We start from the raw sequence: 22263 nt of genomic DNA, 5'->3' as shown, positions 1-22263 counted from the left end.
GAATATGATCTAAAAAAAAATCAGGATGGAGTTCAACCTACTTTTTGAGTTATAAATTTTTAAAATATCCTCTGACCATAGTTTTTTATTTAAACAAAATTTCAGTACAGGTATGTTACTGTGTGCAAATATATCCATACAATTTTTTAAAAACACCTGTGAGAAGTTTATGAATCCCACTGAAATATTCTAACCAGCCTTTTACAATGTTAAAGAATGAAGTTGTAAGAAACAAGAAAGAATTAATTCATTTCCGAACAAGTTTATTGGCATTACTAGTTAGATCACATTGCAATGCAAATATATTGTATATGTATTACAGTTATGCAGATATGGCTGAGTTTTAGATTCATAATATAATAATTACAAAGGTAAATCAGACAAAAAGCACAGTGTTACAACAGGGGATAACTGAGAAAGATTATAGTCACAACAAAGTGCAATATTTGTCACAATGAAATGTTTCAAACACTGCTTTGGTGATAAATTAGCCTTAACAACATCAAATAAACATTGCTTTGTTCAGACACCTTGAATAAATTTCTGAATTTCAAGTTTGATTATGTTGAGATAACTCTGACTTAGAACATAGTGGCGAGCACTACTGCCTTGCATGGTAGGTGCACTTATCAGATAAAGAATATGTTGGAAAGGAATCCAGCTTTCATCTTTATGTGACCTTGCAGGCCACGAGAACAGTTCGTTTCTTGATTTCTTCATAAATGACACCAACACATTGGAATGTTTATCTGATTATCTTTTATGTTTCACACATACCATTCATGATCATATATGCATGCCACATATTTCCTTGGCTGATAATTGTCATTGTTATCAATAGACCCTATTTGAGATCCTGCAGCATCACTTTCACTGCTACTACCAACAATTACAACTGTGTACACATCATCATCTGATAGCCTTCTCATATACAATTTGTTGGTAGAATAAAGCTGTGATGTGACCTAATACCTGCTACAGTTTTGCATTTTTCATAATTCTCAAGTAGATCAAACTTTACACAATTCTGCAGGACTGATTCCTGATTGACAAGAAAGAACTGAATGTGGTCCTTTGCCCAATGGTACATATCAGAGACACTTAAAATTTGATAATTTATTATTTTTTACAACCTTGATTTTTTTGAAGATCATGTTCAGAGATGTAAGAATATATGGTAAAGGCTGATTAGAATATTTCAATGGGATTCATAAATTATTTCAAAGTTGTATGGATATATTTGCACACAGTAACACACCTGAATTGAAGGTTTTTTTCAAGTAAACAACATATGGTTCGAGGATAATTTTAAAAAATTATAACTCAAAAAATAGGTTGAACTCCATCCTGATTTTTTTTGTAGATCATATTCAGAAATGTAAGAATATATGGTACAAATCTAAAAAGGCTGAATAACTGGTGACATGGTCAAACTGTGGCCTGAAGTAGGGCTATTTTTAGCTAAATCATAAAAAGTTGCATGCAACTAACATTTTTTTACAGGAGATCTAACAGACATTTACTTACAACAATGGCTGATTTATCAACTGATATGTTATAGGAAATTTGAAAACAAAATTCAGCTTTGTATCATATTAAGTCATAGAGCTGTGGGTTATTAAATAAACCAATGTTTTTTACGATTTTGGGTTTTTAGGTGATTTTACAGTCTCACCTCACTATGCAAATCCTAAGAAAGATAAACTTGGTTTGAGACCATTTTTAATTCTGTGAGATTAATTCAGTCAGTGTAGCAAATGTCAGCCTTCTACCGCCATTACTCTTGCAGCTTTAAGCAGCCAAAGTTGCCCGATAATTAATTCGCCAAAAATAAAAAAAAAATTATTATATTTTACAGGGCTGTAAATCAAACTCTTAGAGATATTGATCCAATCTTTGGCAATTTTTCATTATATGGGTAGATGAGCATGTGTCAATTTGTTCAAGGCATTCTGAGAGGGTCACCAAAAGTTTCCAAAATCTGGATGATCTGACATGGAATGACCTAACTTATATTTTAGTATTATAAAAATCAATTTACCACTTACTTGAAACATTTGTTACAAAGCAAAAATACTATTATAATTTCTCTATAAATCTGTGTTCATCTTAGATCACAAAAATTAATACTGTGCAGAACATTAATTTTAAAAGAACTGCCTTTTGAACATCACGTTCATAAAGCTTTCTCAATCAATGGATTACAGATTTGGTCACTTTCACATAGTTATTAAAACCTTGCCATTTCATTAAAATTGTTTAATTTACTGTTATAACACTGTATGCCACAAACACATAAATGCTATCAATTCCCATATGTTCTTCAAACTTAAATGATTTGGAACAACGAAATAATTTATAAGTTTTAAGATGATTCTGCAAACACATGTATGTGAGCAGGACTCACATACATATACATAAATATTCATACATACATTACACTGGCTTACTAATTCAAAAATTTATTACTGTCACTTCCAAGTAACAGTAATGTATCCATAACTAAAGAACTGTTTTCATTTTGTAGTAGAACCAACAAAACCACCAATACTTTCTATAAATTTGATTCACTGAAGATGATGTTGCAATGATGAAAAATTGTAAAGAGTTTATGTGAAACTAGAAAAAATTATCAGTTTATCAAATCATTCTCTAGTAAAACAGTCAATACTGTAGTCGTGTATTATTATAATAATGACTGGCTGGAGCCATTCAAAACTTGTGACTTACTTTTTTAATATAATATGTTTTATTTAATTTCAAATATTTATTTATTCATAATTATAACACTGCAATTATGTAAATTTTTAATTCCCTTGAGGATGTTTTTTTTAAAAATCAGGTTTGAAAATGATATTCCATTAATTTCTGCTAATTTCATTATCATAATAGTCTTTTTTTCTCGCTCTTTCTGACTTCAGTACTTAACCTTTATTTTCTTTTTATGATCTAAATAGCTTTAAGAAACATTTATGCTAGAGCAGTTTAGTTCTAAAAATACAGTATAAATAAAAGCAACCTTAACTTTTATCAAATAGCAGTTCAATACTTCAATATAATTAAGTACAAAGTCATTTTTTTTTTCCCATTTCTCTATGGTTTTTACAAAATAATCATATTTCAGTCATCATAAGAAATTACAACTTTTGATAGAAACCATCTGTTTTGAGAGAAATGTTAATCCTACCTTGATAAGAGAAGTTCAACAAAACGATAGTGGCCCTTGTCAGCAGCTATGGTCAAAGCAGTATCTCTAGATGATGGAACAGGTGGTGCATTAACATCAGCACCTTTGTCAAGCAGGACACGACCAACTTCTACGTAGCCACCAGAAGCTGCTTCCATTAATGGTGTCAGTCCAGTCTGTTACAATAATAAAAAAAAAGTATATCCATTATTATTATGGATAAGTGCAAGTGTTTTTTAATAGCAAAGCCACATCTGGCTACATCTGCTGTGTCCACCGAGGAGAACTGAACTCCTGATTTTAATGTAAATCTGTAGATTAACATTACCCAACCAAGAAACATAAAGATTAGTATATCAAGCAATATCTTTTCCTTAAAAATTATGCAAGTAATGAATAAAATAATTCAAGGAATAGTTCTTACATTTTTTGGTAATTAATGCATAAGACATAAGAAAGCAATTAAAATTACATTTATTTTGGTCTCAATATTATTATATTAATATGCAATGAATTTAACAAGCTACAAACTGCAAACAAAAATGTTTTCCAATATTAATTCAGTGTATTAGATTTGATGTTTTACTATTTCCTACAGATACTAGAGTAAATATAACATTTTAACATAACAGTTTTTACACAATTGTTAACATTTATGTATATTTTGCTCCTTACTGATATAGTATGCTGATCACATACTAGTTAATAATTTGTAATAATGAGGTATTTAATAAATACTTCTATCAGATACAAAATAACTTTCCATGTCTTATGTTGAATATATGATTTAATAAAGAAAGTGCAAATTTTTCCATCTAGTAACTAAATAATATGTGAAACTATAAATCCACACAAAACTCATCTTCACACCTTTGCTCGATGCTCTACATTGGCTTTTCTATCTAGTAATAGACTGACTACTTCATGGCGCCCTTGAAAACATGCTAAAGTTAGTGCGGTGTTACGATTGGTCTCAATCTGAGCATTAATATCACTTCCATTATCTAGAAGCAATCTAACTGCAGCCGTGTGCCCATTCATTGCCGCTAACATCAAAGGAGAGATTCCTAACTTGCTTCCCGTCCTACAGAAAAAAAGAAATAACAGTAAATATTTCTTAAGGAAAAAAAAAATACATAAAATTGAGTATTTATATTAACATCATGTAAGAGACAAATTAAAATGTATTTATGTGTGTATAAAGATAAAAGCTTAAAAAAGTGAAATGTGTATCTTTATAAATACAGCAGTAATTTTTTTTCCTAGAATAATGCACAACAAGGTCTAGGCTTTTCCAATGTAACTTTGGTTGCTGTTTTTTACCCACAAATTCATTTGCACTTTAAAAAACATTTACATCAAATTGTCCATAGATACAAAACAGCAACTGATAGGTAAAAATAATCACAAAATTCTTAAAATATTTTTATATGTGTAAATCTTAAGAAAAATCATACTCAAAATTGTGTAAAATTAAATTAAAATATTTTAAGTTACCTACCCAAAATGGTTAGAAACATGCACTATCAAAAATGTTTGCTTAAAAACCAAAATAAGAAAAAAGAAATATAACAACTAAGTCCACAAAAATATATGTATCACACAATTAATGCATGTGTGTGAGAGTGTCTGCCTTTATAATATACTCACCTTGAGTTAATCTCAGCACCCTGATTTAAAAGAAGTTTGATAATGTTTACATATCCACCAGAAGCAGCTAGGCTAAGAGGTGTATAGTCCGACACATTCCTGTGTTCCTTGTTAGCTCCTCGTGCTAACAAAATCTCCACCACCTTATCAGTACAAATCACAAAACAAAATAAAATTTTAAATGGCAGAAAAATTTAAGTCATTTACAGTTAAAAGTAAGATATATTTATTTTTACAAAGTTTGTTTGTGAATTTTCTGTTTACTACTACTTATATATCATTATAAAAATGAGAGAGAAGATAGTATAATTAATTAATAACTTAAAAAATTATTGCAGCAATAATTAAATGTGTTCATGTTTAATTATGATGAAATTTTGAAAGATTAATTTTTAAAGCTGAAAAAAATTGACCGTATAATCAGAGTTGTATTCATCTGATACCTAAAACTTTGAAGCATATTAATACACACCTCAAATCGACCTCCAGAACAAGCTAAGGAAAGAGGAGTATCTTTGGTACGCTCTGATTGAGCTTCTATATCACTTCCATGATTGATAAGGATTTCTACGACTCCTGCATGTCCTGCTGTGGCTGCTAACATGAGTGGAGTAAAGCCTTTTTTATCTCTGTGCTCCATATTGGCTCCTCTTTGAAGCAGAAGACTAGTGAGTTCCTCATGACCACCTGCACAAGCTAGAGTTAGTGCAGTGTCATGGTTGCTGTCAGTCTGAGAGTCAAGGTCAAGTGGTGCAAACAGAGGAGGTTGGGCTTGGGCATTGGCTACTGCAGTTGGTGTAACAGGTTGACTCAGTTGTGAGTGATGATGAGTGGGAACAATATTGGTGGTAGAGGCAACAACTGGACCAATGTTGGGAACAGCAGAACTTACTGTTGGATTTAATGCATGAAAAGGTAAGTGTAGAGAGGTAGATGGAGTACTTCCTGCTGGAAGTGAGGCCATGGTTAGTCCCATCCCCATATTCACAGCTACAGTAGCACCAGAAGTGGCCAAAGTGGGATCTAAACAATGAGTCTGCAGAGAAGCTTGGTGACCTAATGCAACCTGAGTTCCAGCTAGTTGAGTTGTAGGACCTAAGGATAAAAACATCATACAAAATCAATCTTCATTTCTCACAATATTAGTGTTAAACATTTTGCTGGGCAAAACAAAATATCACGATTAATACAATTCTATGGTTTTAGGGAAAACTTGACTATTGACATGCAATGTGATTTATTTAATTAGTACTTTAAGCCAGTTTCAATGTATTTACTCCAACATAACCAACTTGTCTGTATACTGTTCATCACATAAAGTCCACACATTGTATTACACTGAATAATTTTATGTACCTGCCTGTTTACTACACTCAATGTAAAGAACTGAAGATTTCATTCATTTTCAATAGAAATGCATATGAAACTGTGGCACTAATTAGAAAATTAACTACAATATAAGCACTATTTCTGTCTACATTTTTGTGCAATTCATATGCTAGTAGAAGTTTAACAGTACAGAAAAAATTTTAAATGCAAAAAAGTTAAATGTGGTAAGCTGGAGTATTTCATACAAATCTGATGATTTTAAGACTTATATCACTGTAATTTTGTTTGATGCAAGTTACAAATGAATAATTATTAGATACAGCTCTGACAAAAATCTTTGTTTTACCAGAAATGTCTTGGAAACCAAAAGTAGCCATTTGAAATAAAATGAAAGTGAAAAAACAAGTAGTAGATGCATTTTAAAATTCAACATTGTTTTTGCAGTATTGGTGTTTAATTGTTTTAGCTGTTCAGGAGAGTTTACAAGAGGTTTGTAAAAAAAACAGAACTATCACAGAATCCAAAACAGAAGAATTCTCTAAACACTGCGTGTAGTGAACCAAAAACCTTCTTTCAGAAAACAAATGTCCCATTCTCAAAAAATCAATGCTTTCTTCTGTGACCCATTCACAAATAACTTTTCTACTTAATGTTCTCTTGCACATTCCTGTCAGTTGATCTGGCTTCACATGATTACTCTGACAAAAGATAAGAATTAGCAACCAGACCATATAAGAGAATAACTGAAGCATTGAATATGATCTCACTGACAAAATTATCCACAACTTTATCATTACTTGTAATGAAAGAGCAGTTGCAGAAATTTTCTATCACAATGCCATCTCAAACAACAGACAATTTCCAATTTTATTTGAAACATGCTAATTACAAAGTAGTGCTTTACTAACACCTTGATTTACATCATACATGTTAAAGATCTTCAGGCATAGGTTCAAGCTAAAAATAATCTCTGGGTGTGTAAAATGATAGGAAGACAGGGGAAAAGCTTGACCATAATTCTCAAATTAAATGATGACTTTATTATGCACTGTCAACTGTGTGTCATTCAGAAATGATTGATTCACTTGGATCCAAGTTATTTTCCATATGAATACACTCAACTCCAGATGTGCAGTTTTAACAAAGGTATTATCTGCAACCCATGATTTCTGATACTCTTTAAAATGCATTATTAATAGTACACTGCTGTGTTACAGCATTGTTGAGATATACTTGTGTATGTTCCTGTAGCTCTACTGTTTTATATTCAGGGAAACTGTGGTCTTTTAGTCCAGTGTCCAACCAAAAAACATTCATCGCATAGTTTTTCTAATGTAAAGTATGGGTTTAAAACAATTAACATACTTTGTCTTTTTGTGTGTGTGTGTGTGTGTGAAAATACACTTCATTTGTACAAAAAACTCCACTTTAACTAACCACTGTCCATTTGTATTTCATAGAAATTCTACAAATGCAAATAAAACAGAGTTCAGTTTTTAAGAACTTATTTGATTACTAATGACATGGTGAAGCTCTTCAAGATTTATTTTTCTCACATTTTGCAAGCATGACAACCTTTGATAGCCTACATCATTTAGAAGTGCTATAACTACTCTGTGAAAGACCCTGTGCAATTAATACTTAATTAATATCATGTCTTTTTTCTTGATAGCTTCTATTAAACTGCTGGTGAGGGTTTCTTGTTTCATATATTTTTAATGTTTTTTCTGTTTTTTGCATTTTTACTTTTTATTGGTGTATTTATCAAACAGTATTTCATTTATAATTTAACTTCAAGCATCCATTTGCAAACATAGGCATTTTGCTTTTATGGCTTTTACAGAAACCAAAAGACATTCTTATAATATAAAATGAGCAAAAAAAAACTGGACACATGATACCCAAATTCACTAAGTGATGTCTCATAAACACCCTTTATGGTAATTCTACAGTAAATATCAGAACATGAAAGTTATAAACATATTGTATTCTTAAATGTTTGTATGTATTTATTATGTAATTTACACAGAACTTTAAATCACTTAAAAATGACTTAGCACACCAAGGTAATACACATGTATTTAATCACCCTAAAAATAACAAGATTAATGGTTTCTTATATAAGGGTCTTCCCAATATATATGCATGCAAAAGTTTCCTTTTTTCATCAATTTTGTGTTATTAAAAAAATATGTTCTCACCTTAATTTCATCAGTGATGAGAACAACATGAAAGAAACTTGTAATAACTGTAAAAAACTCTAAATTCCTTTACTTACTTGTCATGATATCTCCCAAGGTATCATGCAGAGTTCTTGCAGGGGCTGCCACCATTAAACCATCTTCAAGTGAGAAACTGGGTGCAAATGCAGGACCACAAGCAGAGCTTATGCTACCTGCTGAGGGAAGGTTTGCTGCTGATACAGCTAGGGAGACTGGAAATGAAGGAGACCCCACACCTCCTAATGTGAGGATGCTAGCTGTATCCAGAGAAAGGTTACTGACTAATGAAAGAGGTGATTCTGGTGTTGAGGACAAGGCAGACCTGGTATTGACTTGAGTTTGTTGTTGCTGCTGTAAGAAAAGCTGCTGGTGATTTAGATGCTGAGCCACTTGTTGAGTTTGTTGCGATTTAGAATTTTTAGTTTTCAGTGATTTCATCTGTTTCTCTCCTAACTGTTGCCTCTTGTTTTCATGTTGCATAAGTTGTTGCTGCTGTTGCTGAAGTTGTTGCTGTTGTAATTGCTGGTGTTGAAGTGCTAAAGCTTGACTGACAGCAACCGGATCTATAATGGGAACTGCATGAGTCTGGGTTGCATCCATAGTAAACCTAATGCTACCACCAGCAGTTGGGATAAGTGTATCAGGAGCACCTTCAGGAAGGTTGCTTCTCAAAGTCAAGTTCTGAGAAAAATCTGATAGCATGAAATGCTGCTGAGAAGCTTGCTGTAACAAGTGCTGGGGATCAGATATTGCTACATTTCTAAGATTCATTTTCTCCACTTCTTCAGTATGAACCAGACTCTTACCTGCTAAGTGATGTGTCTGAAGTTGTGTGGGAGACTGTTGTTGCTGTTTGAGGACATTATTTTTTGTCTGTTTGGAGACTTGTTTGGTAACTCTACCTTTGACATGTTCAGAAACAGAGGTTGATAGGTTAACTGATTTATTTTGAACAGGAGGCTGTTGATACAATTGTTGTGAATGTAATGTTTGAAGGGTTGCAGGGGTAGGAAGATGATGTGCAGCAGATTTTAAACTAAGGAGGCTTCCAGAAAGGTCAGGAATTACAGGGGTAGGGAGTGGCCCCATGTCTAGAAGTGTAGTGTTGGTCAAAAGTACCTGCTGACCATGGTTGGAGTTGGGTGGAAGGGTGCCAGCACTGGTAACTGTAGAAACTGTTTGGGAAGCAGCAGCTAGAGCTTGAAGATGATGTTGTTGTTGCTGCTGAGCACTTAGGTAGAGTTGAGCTTGGGCTTTCTCCTGAAGCTCTCTTTCAACACGTTGCAGTTCTTCCAGGATTTGCTGCTTCTGAATTATTTGTTCCTCTCGGCTAGGATTCAATCTTTCAGCTTTCTTCATCATGGTGTTGATGCAGGCTTCAAGTTTTTCACAAGGTTTAAGATCCTTGTCTTCCCCAATATCAGCGCCCCCTCCTCCAAGACCTGCCCCATTACCCTCCTGCATGGGCTTCTGACTAGTAACCTCTGCCTGAATGTTCACAGAAGTGGTCTGAGCGGCTGCACATGCTTTGTTCTTGGAGTGTGTCCGCTGTAAAACCTGGGTATCCCCAGGCAAGGAAGAGGGGGCCTCGATGCCTCGTGACATTGCCAACTTCCTCTGCACTGACTTTTGCATATTTTGCTTGGCATTAGCCAGCATGGCACTACTCTGTAAGGCATCTTTCATTTGCAGAGGTTCAGGTATCCGAGGAACTACAAGAAGGAAGGACAAATTTTGTAAGTCATTCAAAAATTAAATTATCAAAGCTTAATTAATTTTTCTTTACATGTTTTATATTATTCACATTCTTTCCTTAATATGTCAAAGTATTTTCATATTCAATTTTTTTTTTTATTCTGCAAACAAAAATTAATAAGTTCTCATATGTATGTGTAGTAGCACCTAATCATTCACCTTCATAAAAAAAAATTCTAAAAATCTACTTGAAGGACAAAATATATGTTAGCTCCCAATTTATAGAACTATTTTTAAGCTTGGATTTTTGTAAATTTACACACCAGTTCTAAACACTGATTTGTAATGGGGCTGTTTCTGAACCACATAAAAAATTATTACATCTGATCTGAAGTAAAATTATTCCCAATTTAAAATATTTTGCTAAAAAAAAATTTACAGGAACATCTAAATCCTCAGTTAGTTTTTATTTTGTCTGTTTGTTTAAGATCAAGCACAAAGCAACACAATGGGCTGTGCTCTACCCACCACAGGTATCGAAACCAGGATTCTGACATTGCAAGTCTGCAAACATATCACTGCACCACTGTGGGTCTCTTTAATTAGCATATTACAATACCTTGTAACTCAGCACTACTCAACTGCAACCAAATTTCTTCTTGAAAGCTGTTCATAATGACAATGTTACAAACAATCATAAAAATAGGGCTGAATATGTCAGAGAAAAAGCAATTCTTTAAGTTGCTTTATACTAGATATATACATAAAACAACTCAAATTTGGATTGTATTTTGAAAACAAGAACTAAATTCTTCTGCTCAAATTCAGAACATTGAAAATTACTTAAGATTTAGTCTAAACCTACATAAGCATACCAAAAATATTTCTTGGAATGCAATTCTTAACATTTTATCTCCATAATATGCAAAAGCTTCATATCAAAAATAAGCTGACTAATGGAATTTGGTATTAGCAGGAAATTATAGACTGTCTGTTAAGCAAATATGTGCATCTTTTGTTCTTTAACATTTGTATGAGAACATGAACAATTTTTGTTACTGAATATCAATAGTAGCAACCTTTAAACTGCTATATTTGAATACCCTTTGGTGTAGAAGATCTACATTTTTTCCCTCTTTACCTGGAATTTAGTATGTCTTATAATACAGCTAAATACATACATACCTGGTGCTGCAATTAGAGGTACTTTAATCAATTAAATGGTAAATAATATCAGCCTATCAATTTTTATTACACAAACTAAAATAAAAAGTAAATAAATAAAGGTACAGTTTTCCTAAAACGTTTTTTTTAAATCAATTCCTGATTAATATATATATTAATTACACAATTCAACTTACCAGACTGGACACTAGTAAGGTAAGACTGACCAGCAGATATAGCCTGGTCCATTTCTTGAGGTGACATAACCTGAAGTCCATGAGGTGGAACACGAGGAGCCTAAAATATTGCACAATACTTACTTATACATCAAACATGGTATTAGCAAAAATAAAATAAATTTCAAAACAGCGTAGTTGTGATAAAGAAAGAATTAATGTAAAAATATTACCCCCCCTAATAATATAATATTTACAAATTTCAGACACCATAAATGTATCAACCATTTTAAAATAACTAGCATTTTATTCTCATTTGACTATCAAAACATTGAAGCAAGAGTAAATGATTAATCATAATTAATACAAACAAACTGCACCTACTATTATAATGGAATAGTGAGAATAAGCCTTTAAACAAATGTATGATCAAAACTATGCTCAAAGCCACTCCCATTTACTTTTCTGTTTCTCCATCTTTAATGAAAATGGACATTTTCAAAACAAAAATAGCCTCTTTGAAATGATAATTATGGAAAATGTATGCTGATGGCACATTTGTAGTCCATATATTTTTAACGATATCCTGATACAGAACAATTTTTGCATCAGAAAATTCAGTTCACCATGAAATCTTAAGATAAATTTTATGCTTTATTTCTTAGATATTTTCCTCTATTAAAAGGATCATTCATGTCTTGATCATAGTTTAAGAAAAACCACATACACTACATGTTCATTACTTACACTTTGCATCTAACCACTCTTTCTGTACTAAAAGTGGAATCATGAACTCTCTCTTTTACAATGCAAAAACTCCAAAATTGTCTTGACAAATTATCTCAGGCCAGAGACTATCTTAGCATTTTCATACATTCACCCTCTAAAATGATTCTACACTATTATAATTTCACACAAATAGTAAATCACCATCTTATGATTTGCTGCAAAAACAGTAAGTAAAAAATCCAATATAACAAGAAATTTATTCCAGAACCAGTAAAACTCTCAAAACATTGCAAAAGTTAAAAACCAGACTTGTAGAGAAACACATATGAATGGTATTCTCTAAAATAACTTACCCTGGAAGAGTATTATTTAAAATAACAGAATGAAGTTAATATAACTTGCTTAACTACCATATTGTATCTAATAAAAGTAGCCTCAGTGAACATGTTCAAAACACCAGTCTTATCATCAAATTCTCAACACTGTACAACACTGAAAAATATGGAAACTGAAAGTTCTTCTAAACTCTCAAACTCATCCAAATATGGACTTTGCTCTTCTTCAAATAAAACACAAAGCAATAAGGAAAGGGTTCCATACAACCCAAACAATAATTAAACTGTGATGACATCATACAAACTTCTTACATCTGAGTTCTCATCTACAGCTGTTTTCTTCATCGTTTCAATCTATCTTTGTTTCAAATATCAATCTGCAATTTTCAGGAGCTGTTATTCTCAACCAAACTGTCCTTTATATGTTATGCCCTACCAGTCATTATGCTTGGCTTGTTACACTTTTGCCAAGCAGTTCAAAGTTTCATTCTTAACTCAATGTACATTTGCAGTCCATAAAAGTTTTTATCCAATGAAAACAAATAAACCTTAAAAACTTATACTTCAGTCAGCTTCAATGGTAAATATTATTATAAAAAACAAATAACTTTCTAGTAATATCTTACTTGGAAAATAACAACATGAACAAATAATTTTTTTTCTTTGCATTAGCATATTCAGTGTCTTGAGGTAATGAATAATGTTTTTGGGGTCTCAAAAAGATTGGCACCTGACAAGACTAAAAACAATTTACCTCTGCAAGGTCCAAGCCTGTAGTTGTTAATTGAGATAGGTCAGGAGGAGGAGGTGGTGAAGATAGGAGATCACCAGGATAATCTAATAACAGTTGAACAACAGTCGTATGGCCTCCTTTGGCAGCCTCAATCAACATTGTAGAGTTATCCTGTAAATAATTTAAATCATTTTAAATTCAACTTAATTTCAAAATTTGGCTCTTAAGAAAACAATTACACAAACAAATCAGTCAAAAATAGATAATGATAAAATAATGAGATGTAAAACGTTTTCAATTTGAAGTTAGCTCTGAGATAAGAACCAAAACTATTTCAGTTTTAACAGCAAGAAATCTTAAGATTTAAAAAATACACTAAAACACTTTTCATTTATATCCAAGATCAGTATCTTAAGAGGTGTCATATTTTCAGTTGATCCTTGTAATTCACTCTTATTATAAACGTACAGGTTTTATTCACAAAAAATACCAACACCATACAAAATATATAAAACTCCAATACAATTTTTGCCATTATTTGTTTCGGTACATTAGAATTCATTGAACTAAAGCAAGAAATGAATTTATACTATTATCTTAATGCTGATATTTTTAACAGAATTTTTGCCTAGTTTCTAAGTGAAGCCCCAATAAATGTAAAAGTTCACCTTGAGTTTATGAGTTGGATCAGCTCCATTACTAAGAAGAAGTTCCACAACTTCCAAGTTGCCACCAGCACAAGCCAATGAAAGTGGAGTATGATCATTATTTGTTGTCTGCTTGTTAACATTTACTCCCTTGGTGATCAGAAAGCGGACAGTACACAAACGACCTGCTCGAGCTGCTTTCATCAGAGGTGTTCTTCCTCCCTCAGATTCATGTTCCTGAAAGTGAAAAAAGAATGCATATTCATGTTAAATTATAATACATTAAAATAATAAAAACAACTGCAAGATTTACAGAACCTCTCTTTCTGTTTCTGTGACATATGTACATTATGAATTTAATGTTTGAATTATAACTTCTTCATTCTAACTCCACAGATCACCTAATACTAGTTGGTATTCTTACTTTCTGTATATAAAAAAATGAAAAAATAATGTGATTCGACTGTCACTGTTAGAGCATAGCCATGATCCCATAATGTCAGTTTTATATTACTGGATAAGGTAACATGAATGCACATGCACTGCGTCAATGTTATGAGACTTAAACTACTTAGATTAAACATTTGCATTTTTGTATTTTTATCTGTAGTCATTCTAGCACAAGAAAAAAGCATGATTTATATTCATTTTCTAATTCTTTATGAGGTCAGTCAAATTTACAGATCCTAGATAGACATGTTACAGAAAATAACAGAAAAATTATAAGTCTTACTGAAAATAAATGTTTGAAATGTATTTAGGAAGTTTTAGAAATTACACAAAGAATATTTGTGATTTTTGGAAAAAAAGAACAGCTTTTTTAATTATAACATAAAATTACTTCCCACTCGTACTAGTAACTAAACAGACTTGCTATTTTCACAAACAAATTGTTAGTAAAAATATTTCATTAAAAAAAATCCATTTTTTTTTGTGTGTGCAAAAACTTGAAATATTTACTTAAAGGCTGCCAAATATAGTGAAAATACACATATTGCATCAAAAATTATAGTACTTCTACTTAATGTGTGTAAATTTGTATCTCAATTATTGTACATTATATCAAGCCCAATGCAAAATGGTTAAGAGTCAAACAGTATTAAATAACAGTTATGGTAAAAAGAAGCAGAACAAACATAGAAAAAAGGAAATATCAAAGGCAGTAAATAAAATCAAAAGTTTAAAATAAAAAATTACCAATTCAGCTCCAGCTTGCAAAAGCAAATCGGCCACATCTGTGTGTCCATTTTCACAAGCATATGTCAGAGCAGTGTCTCCTGTTCCTGTCTGGGCATTGACATTGGCTCCTACCCAAACATTAAAAAAATCCTTCAGTTTCAAAGTATGTTTATTTTCTTAATTAAAATAATTTACTCCTATTAAAAAAAATAATGCCACTGAAAACATAAATCTGAACAAGTATGTAAGAGATTATCTTTCAACCATGTACGTTCCAAATCTTCACACCCACAATACGTATTTGAATTTATCATTCTTTGTAGAATAACCACCAAATAATATTAAAATGCTAGATATATAAACAAGCAGTAAATTTTTTCAGTCTCTTCCAAAACAAGTTAGGTGCTACTAATAAAAACTCGTCTCTCTCAATTGTCAAACTACTGTTTCACTTAGTAAAATTTATCCATCTGTTTTTTACATAAAAAACAAAAATAAAATAATATCAATCCACTATATCCATCCTAAAGCTATGCAATATTTATTAAAACTATATAATTCATAGACAAAAATTTCAAAATTTATCATCTTCATTGTTGTTTAACTTAGTTTCTGATCACAAAAGGGAAGGACTAATTTGGTATAGGTATCAATGTAACTTGAAAATTAAAAAATTCAGTGTGTTTGCAAATTAAAAAAGGAATATAAATTAACATCTATTTCAATTAAACATTGACATCTTCTGGAAAAAGAATTTATTTGAAAACACAAATTGTTCAATCTGCATGTTCTCAACCACCAACATAATTTATACTGTATTCTATTACTGATATGTGCATGTTATTACAAAAAACATACATACATACATACATACATAAAATCACATGTGAAATGCAAAAATTAATTCTTGGTCAACTCATTGCTATGATAACACACCAAAGCATAAATTGAAAAAAATTTATGTTCACTCATAAATCATATTTGTTGTGGTAAGTCACTGTACAATCCTTAACATTGACTTAGTATCATTCAACATATATAATTTTAATATTTTAACAAAAACAAAATAAATAAAACTGAAAGTTCAACACTCTTCCTAAGTGTAAAGTTTACCAATTACAAAGTATGAGTCTCAGCCAGACTTTGCACATTTCAGATATATATATATATATATATATATATATATATATGAGTATGTTGTGCATGGGTTTTAAGCAATTAATCTCCCCAACCTGCATTAATAAGATATCGAACAAGTTCTAAATGCCCTTCTTGAGCTGCTTCCATGAGTGGTGTGCTTGCTCCTAACTCAATATCAGCTCCAGCTTTGATAAGGAATTCTGCAACTTCCAAAAATCCTCCACAACAAGCCAGAGTGAGGGCTGTTTCTTGTGTTTCCTCAGTCTGAGCATTTATGTCAGCACCTACAAAATAAAAATCACTAATATTAATAAAAAAAAGTGTTTCTTTAGAGAAGGTTTTATACACATAAACCTGATCTTGATTATCCATAATTAGGTCAGTTTAACTGGACGACAAAAAAATATGCTACTGGAGAAAATTCAAGTGGTTCTCGGTAATTTGACCATACTGATTTCAAAACTGTCGTCAAAATTTGTTCAACACCTCCAAATTTTGAGTTATTGTGATATTTTAACAGTACAATGTAAAACCACACAATCAATTTGGTACAGTATATTTATGCTGTGAAGTTAAGTTTACTTCAGCAGTTTAATGAGCAAAAGACATACATCTTTGATAATTTTAAAACAGATATACTGTACTGAAGAAAAATATCAAATATGTTGTTCACATGTTATTTGTTCTCAATATCACTGTAGTGAATTGCACCACTTTTGTTTCATTCCCATGCTCACCTGCACTGCATGTGCTCACTTTGTTACAAGATATGTAAAGTCCTCCAACTGAGCATAAAAGAGGTGGAGTCAGAGGGCTCTCTCTCACTCAGTTGGTCACTTTGCCTTGTTCCACACACAGTGAAAACAAAGTTTGATCTTTCTCACATCATACCCACAATATAACAAAATTTTGCAAAACTTTTTCTAAAATCCTTTAAGCTCTAGTTCTGTAAACACAAATTATTTTATATCTTTTTAGAAAATCATCCAAAATGCTGGCTGCCTCCAAAGTCACGTAAAGCCCAAAAAATGAAAAAATCATCCAAACAGTCTTTCCTAAACTTATAGAAAATTATATTACAATTTTGCAAAGGAATAATATCGCACACAAAATGTAGGTAGTTTACGTCCAATATTGTGTAAAATTACTGCAAAAAAAAACCAAAAAACATTGGTCTCCAGCTGCACGTTGTAAAGTTTGCACATCTGGTTTGAGAAACTGGCTGCATAAGAAGAGAGCAAATATGTCATCCACAGTTCCCATGATAGAGCATGAGCCCAAAGATCATCTAACTGACAGTTTTTTTTGAAGAGCAAATGTTTCTGCATATTCAGATAAAACTAAATAATACATTAAATGTATGGATACTGCATCTGCAATGAAACCTCACGGAGAAGGTCTTCCACTCCTACACCAACCATAAATCTGAGAAGAATTATTCTGCAAAAAAGACAATGTATCACCTTCATCCTCTTCTTCAATAATTTATTCCCATGGCATGTCTGATCACACAAGAAGATCTAAATGACTTGTCTCTATCAAATCAGTATGTGGAACTTCTTCACTATTGTTTACAGTGACAGAATTTATTAGCTCAAGGAACAAAAGTTTCAATTTCCCAGAATTGCCATCAAAATCTTGCTTCTCATTACAGTATGCAAAATAAAATACCATGTTTCTCTACAACTGCTGATACAGTAATTGAAGAATAAGGTACTGAACATCATACTCAAATACAAAAACTGTTTTATCTACTCCTCTAATGTTTGTCTGAAAGCTGTACTTTTGGACAATGAGAACAATAAGCCATTGATACCTGCTGCTCGTGCTATGAAAATGAAAGAAACCAATCAGAGTATGGATATTATAGTTGAGGCCATCAAATATGATCACCACAGGTAAAACATATTTGGTAATCTGAAAGTCATGGCACTCCAGCTAGGCCTGCAGAGTGGACAAGCCAAATGTTGCTTTATGTGTCTCTGAGAGAGCTGAGATGTTAAAAATTATTTCAAAGAGAAAAAAATAGCCCCTGAGAGAGGATTACAAAATACTGAGTATCAACTTTTAATGAATCCTCAAAATTTATTTCTGCCAGAGCACCATTTATTGCATGCCACAATGTTTTAGTGACATACATTCAAAATTTATTAACCTATTTTTTGTTTATGCTACATCAATTAGAAGAGCACACAATTGTAGCTATCAATGTGTAATTTAATAATATACAAGTTAAAGTTCTTAATTTTATGATGCAATATTTGAAAAATTCCTGAATTTTTCCTAGTGCAAAAAATGTGACATTTTCTCTAGACAGCCCCTCTTTCTCCATTTACTACCCACTCAAATAAGTACACAATTTAACAAATTAGTCACTGCAAAATCAGCATTGCTCAGATAAACCATAATTTTTGTGACCTTCAATCTTTTCTGGTTACAGGGCCATCAAATAAAAAATCATACCACAAACACTTGTCACATCTCTTTCAGGATTTGTTAATAGTTCTCTCTCTCTTAATATATTATCTATAACTAAAAGAAAGACAGTGTTTTTCCTCTATCAAATTATGTATTATATTACATTGTTTTCTGAATGGAGAATTATCAAGATTTGTTCCAACAGGAAAGATAATGTACAAGTTCATCCGAGTCAGATAAATTGTGATAGTTAGGGGAAACTGTCTGCTTTTTATATGTTCTTATTCTATGTTATTTGGTTCATCATTTAATTTAGCACATTACTATCAATAATTTTAAGAAAATAGGATAAAATATGATCAATAGTTGATACTAAAAAAAATCTAGATAAGTACATTTCTTGTTTTTCATGTTTATTATTTATTTACTGTTATAAAAATAACTAAACTGTAAAAATAGAACCCTCTTTAGATTAGTTAAGGTTAGATCAGGTAACATAAACAAGAGTAACAATTAAAAAAAATGTTTCACAATGCATGCAAGCAGACAGCTCTGGGTAGCTTGTGGATAAGATAATTTGATAAGGTAATGTCAGCTACAAGTTTCCCAAGTGTTTTGTTTGTTTTGTTTTTGAATTTTGCTCAAAGATACTCGAGGGCTACTAGCCATCCCTAATTTAGCAGTGTCAGACTAGAGGGAAGGCAGCTAGTCATCACCACTCACTGCCAACTCTTGGGCTACTCTTTTGCCAACAAATAGTGGGATTGCCCATCACATTATAATGCTCCCACAGCTGAAAGGGCAAGGATGTTTGGTGCAACAGGGATTTGAACCTGCAACCCTCAGATTACGAGTCAAATGCCTTAACCCACCTGGCCATGCTGGGCCATTTCCCAAGTGATTTCCAACTAATAATGGTACACGGGGTTCAAAGAGCCAATAAAACAATTAAATTTTAGAATAACTAAATGTGTAACGTCACAAGTTTAAAGCTAATTAAGATAAATGAATGTTGTTTCATGTTACAATTTGAAGACATTCTAGAAAGAAAAACAGTCTGCCATATGTTGTGAAGATATACATACTATATTAAAAGTTAGTGGTAAAGAAACCTATTAAAACTAAACAAGTAGAAAAAGGTTGCATCATCAGATATTCGTCTAACAAGTTTCCAAAAATCAGTGAAGCGAAAATGAAAGGTTACTTGTGTGTTGGGAAATACTAATGGATGATGATTTTGAAACAGTTCTCAATCAGAAAGAACTTACTGCCTAGAAATCATTCAAACTGGTTGTTAAAAATTTCTTTGGAAATCACAGAAGTAAAATTATATTGTAATGAATGATGATAAATATGCTCAAGATGTCAAGGATGTCACTAAAAATGCACTTCTTACATTCCCCATTCAGACTTCTTTCCAAATGATCTGGGTGCACTGAGCAAAGAGTATGGAACAGCATTATCAAAGATAATGGAATTCTGCAATGATGGGAGATTACAGCTTGAAACAGAGAACGATTCTGGAATCTCGAGAGGAGATTAAGTTCTTCATGGAGAGCAAACGTCAGAATGTGGACTTCTTGAGCAATGAGAACTGGCTGAATGACTTAGCATTCCTCACAGACATTACACAGCATCTGTCTGATTTAAACTTAAAACACAAATAGTGCAACAAGCCAAGAAAATATTTTGCAACAAAAAAACAAAATACCATTATGAGCTTTCAACATTGCCTAAATGTCATTTCAGCATATATTCTTATACTTGTTTTTTTTAAACTGATTATGCTATTAGGTATTGTTTTCAATATTCTTAAATGCAATTTTCTAGTTAAGGAAGAAGTTTTATCGACATAGAAGAATATCTGGAATATATCTATTACAACTCAAACTAAAGACATTCAGTAATTTTCAACATGATTTTTAGAATCAAAATCATTAAATTACCAAGAAACAAATGCATTTTGCTTAGTAGCAGAGAAAGTTTTTGTTGCCAAATGTTACTGTACAAGATAATTTTTACTCTCAGAAAACCATTAGTTAAAAGTATCAATTTTTTGTATGACTTTCAGTAATGAATTGTTTAAATATTCATTTTGCACGACTTAACAGCATTTCAAAAACCTGTGTAAAACCTAACCCAACTTATACAAAGACAACAAACACAAAGGGCTAATAAGAAATGATTTTTTACTCAAAACTCTTTTTTTTCTACACATTTTGTAACTTAATCTGGTGAAATATTTTTCATACTAAACATTTTATAAAAAAAATAAGAAAACATCATGATGAGTACATAATTAGATCACAATGTTTTCAGTGAGTAGAGTATCAAACAGCTAAAGATAGATGCAGAGAAATTAAAATCTTCATTAGTCAAACAAAACCTATTTACAGCCCTGTACTTCCAATGACGAGAATAAAATTTTAATCAACCTTTTTAGAGCTTCCCAGTATCATATTATACATTCCTAAAGAACAAAGCATGACAAAATGCAAAATCTAAAACAGCTGAAAGTACATTAAGACCCTGAATCTATGTAACACAAAAATTACCAGTGTTAACACCAATTCATACTCGAGAAATTAGCAAGACAATGAAGGGAAAATAAATCAAACATTCATTTTCTTTTTATTCCCTAGCATTTCTTCTTATTTTTCATTGTTGTTTTGAAATAGTTTAATAATTTCAACCTTCATAATCAAGGCCTTTTCTGCACTAGTTAATCAATACAAAAGGACCAGTGATTTAATATAGGTCTTATTGAATATCAGTGATACTTGTTTTTATCTAAAACTTTCTTACTGCAGAAAAATAAGATATACCTTATGCTTAATTAGGCTCTCACCTTGGCTCAGGAGTAAAGCAACCATTTCTTCATGACCTTCTCTTGCTGCTTCCATCAAAGGAGTATAACCTTCATCATTCACCTCTTCAATGTTTGCACCCCTTTCTAAAAGTAATGTTGCTAGTTCTACGTGTCCACCACAAGCAGCTAAGGTCAATGGAGACTCAAAGCTGTCAGCAGGCATATTCACCTAAAACAGCCATGTACTAACTCACTGACACACCCACATTACCAGGATAAAAAGAATTTAATACAGAATGTGCAAACAGATTTTGCTGATTTCTAATTTCCAAATTCTAAAATTTCAATTATATATAGATACACATAGTTTAAATATACTGATAAAAAGAATTTTATGTTAGCTATAGAGAGGTAAAAGTATTGAACACCTTACAGGATGTAAATAAGCTATTATGCTGACCTGAGCCCCAGAGTCTAAAAGGAGCTTTGCTACTTCAACATGACCATCCATAGAGGCTTCCATCAAAGCAGTATGCATTTCATCAGTTTTATGCTCTTGATCAGCACCAGCCTCCAAAAGAAACCGAACCATTTCCAAGTGACCTGAAATTTATATGTATAGAACCACTTGAAACATTTTTACAGTGTGGCAAACCTGACAATTATTTGATAAGAAATCAGGTGTATTCCCCACAGTAAGAATTCAGAGAATACAAAATTTAGTGTCAAACTGTAAACTATAAATCAAAGTTTTGTATTATGCATTAATTTCTTAGCTTTAGTATAAATATTAAAAATATCCTAAATATTGATTTTTGTATGTCACATGGTATGTTGAATGCAACATTGG

At 31.9% G+C, this 22263-nt stretch overlaps 1 protein-coding gene across 2 annotated transcripts in view; it reads right to left on the bottom strand.

Moving 5' to 3' along the window:
• LOC143255853 (ankyrin repeat domain-containing protein 17-like) overlaps positions 1-22263 on the bottom strand; it is a 90925-nt gene that overhangs the window by 20958 nt on the left and 47704 nt on the right. For both annotated transcript variants that reach the window (XM_076512180.1, XM_076512179.1), the window contains 12 exons: positions 21874-22016; positions 21453-21642; positions 16279-16470; positions 15065-15174; positions 13889-14104; positions 13242-13391; positions 11445-11544; positions 8445-10100; positions 5310-5932; positions 4838-4980; positions 4058-4271; positions 3188-3363 (listed from right to left, as the gene is read on the bottom strand). In XM_076512180.1, coding sequence (XP_076368295.1) covers positions 3188-3363; positions 4058-4271; positions 4838-4980; positions 5310-5932; positions 8445-10100; positions 11445-11544; positions 13242-13391; positions 13889-14104; positions 15065-15174; positions 16279-16470; positions 21453-21642; positions 21874-22016 — 3913 coding nt within the window. The remainder of the gene's footprint in view (positions 1-3187; positions 3364-4057; positions 4272-4837; positions 4981-5309; positions 5933-8444; positions 10101-11444; positions 11545-13241; positions 13392-13888; positions 14105-15064; positions 15175-16278; positions 16471-21452; positions 21643-21873; positions 22017-22263) is intronic.

This window comes from Tachypleus tridentatus, chromosome 7 (genome assembly GCF_004210375.1).
Source record: "Tachypleus tridentatus isolate NWPU-2018 chromosome 7, ASM421037v1, whole genome shotgun sequence".
NCBI lineage: Eukaryota > Metazoa > Arthropoda > Merostomata > Xiphosura > Limulidae > Tachypleus > Tachypleus tridentatus.
This window is presented reverse-complemented; position numbering and strand designations above follow the sequence as displayed.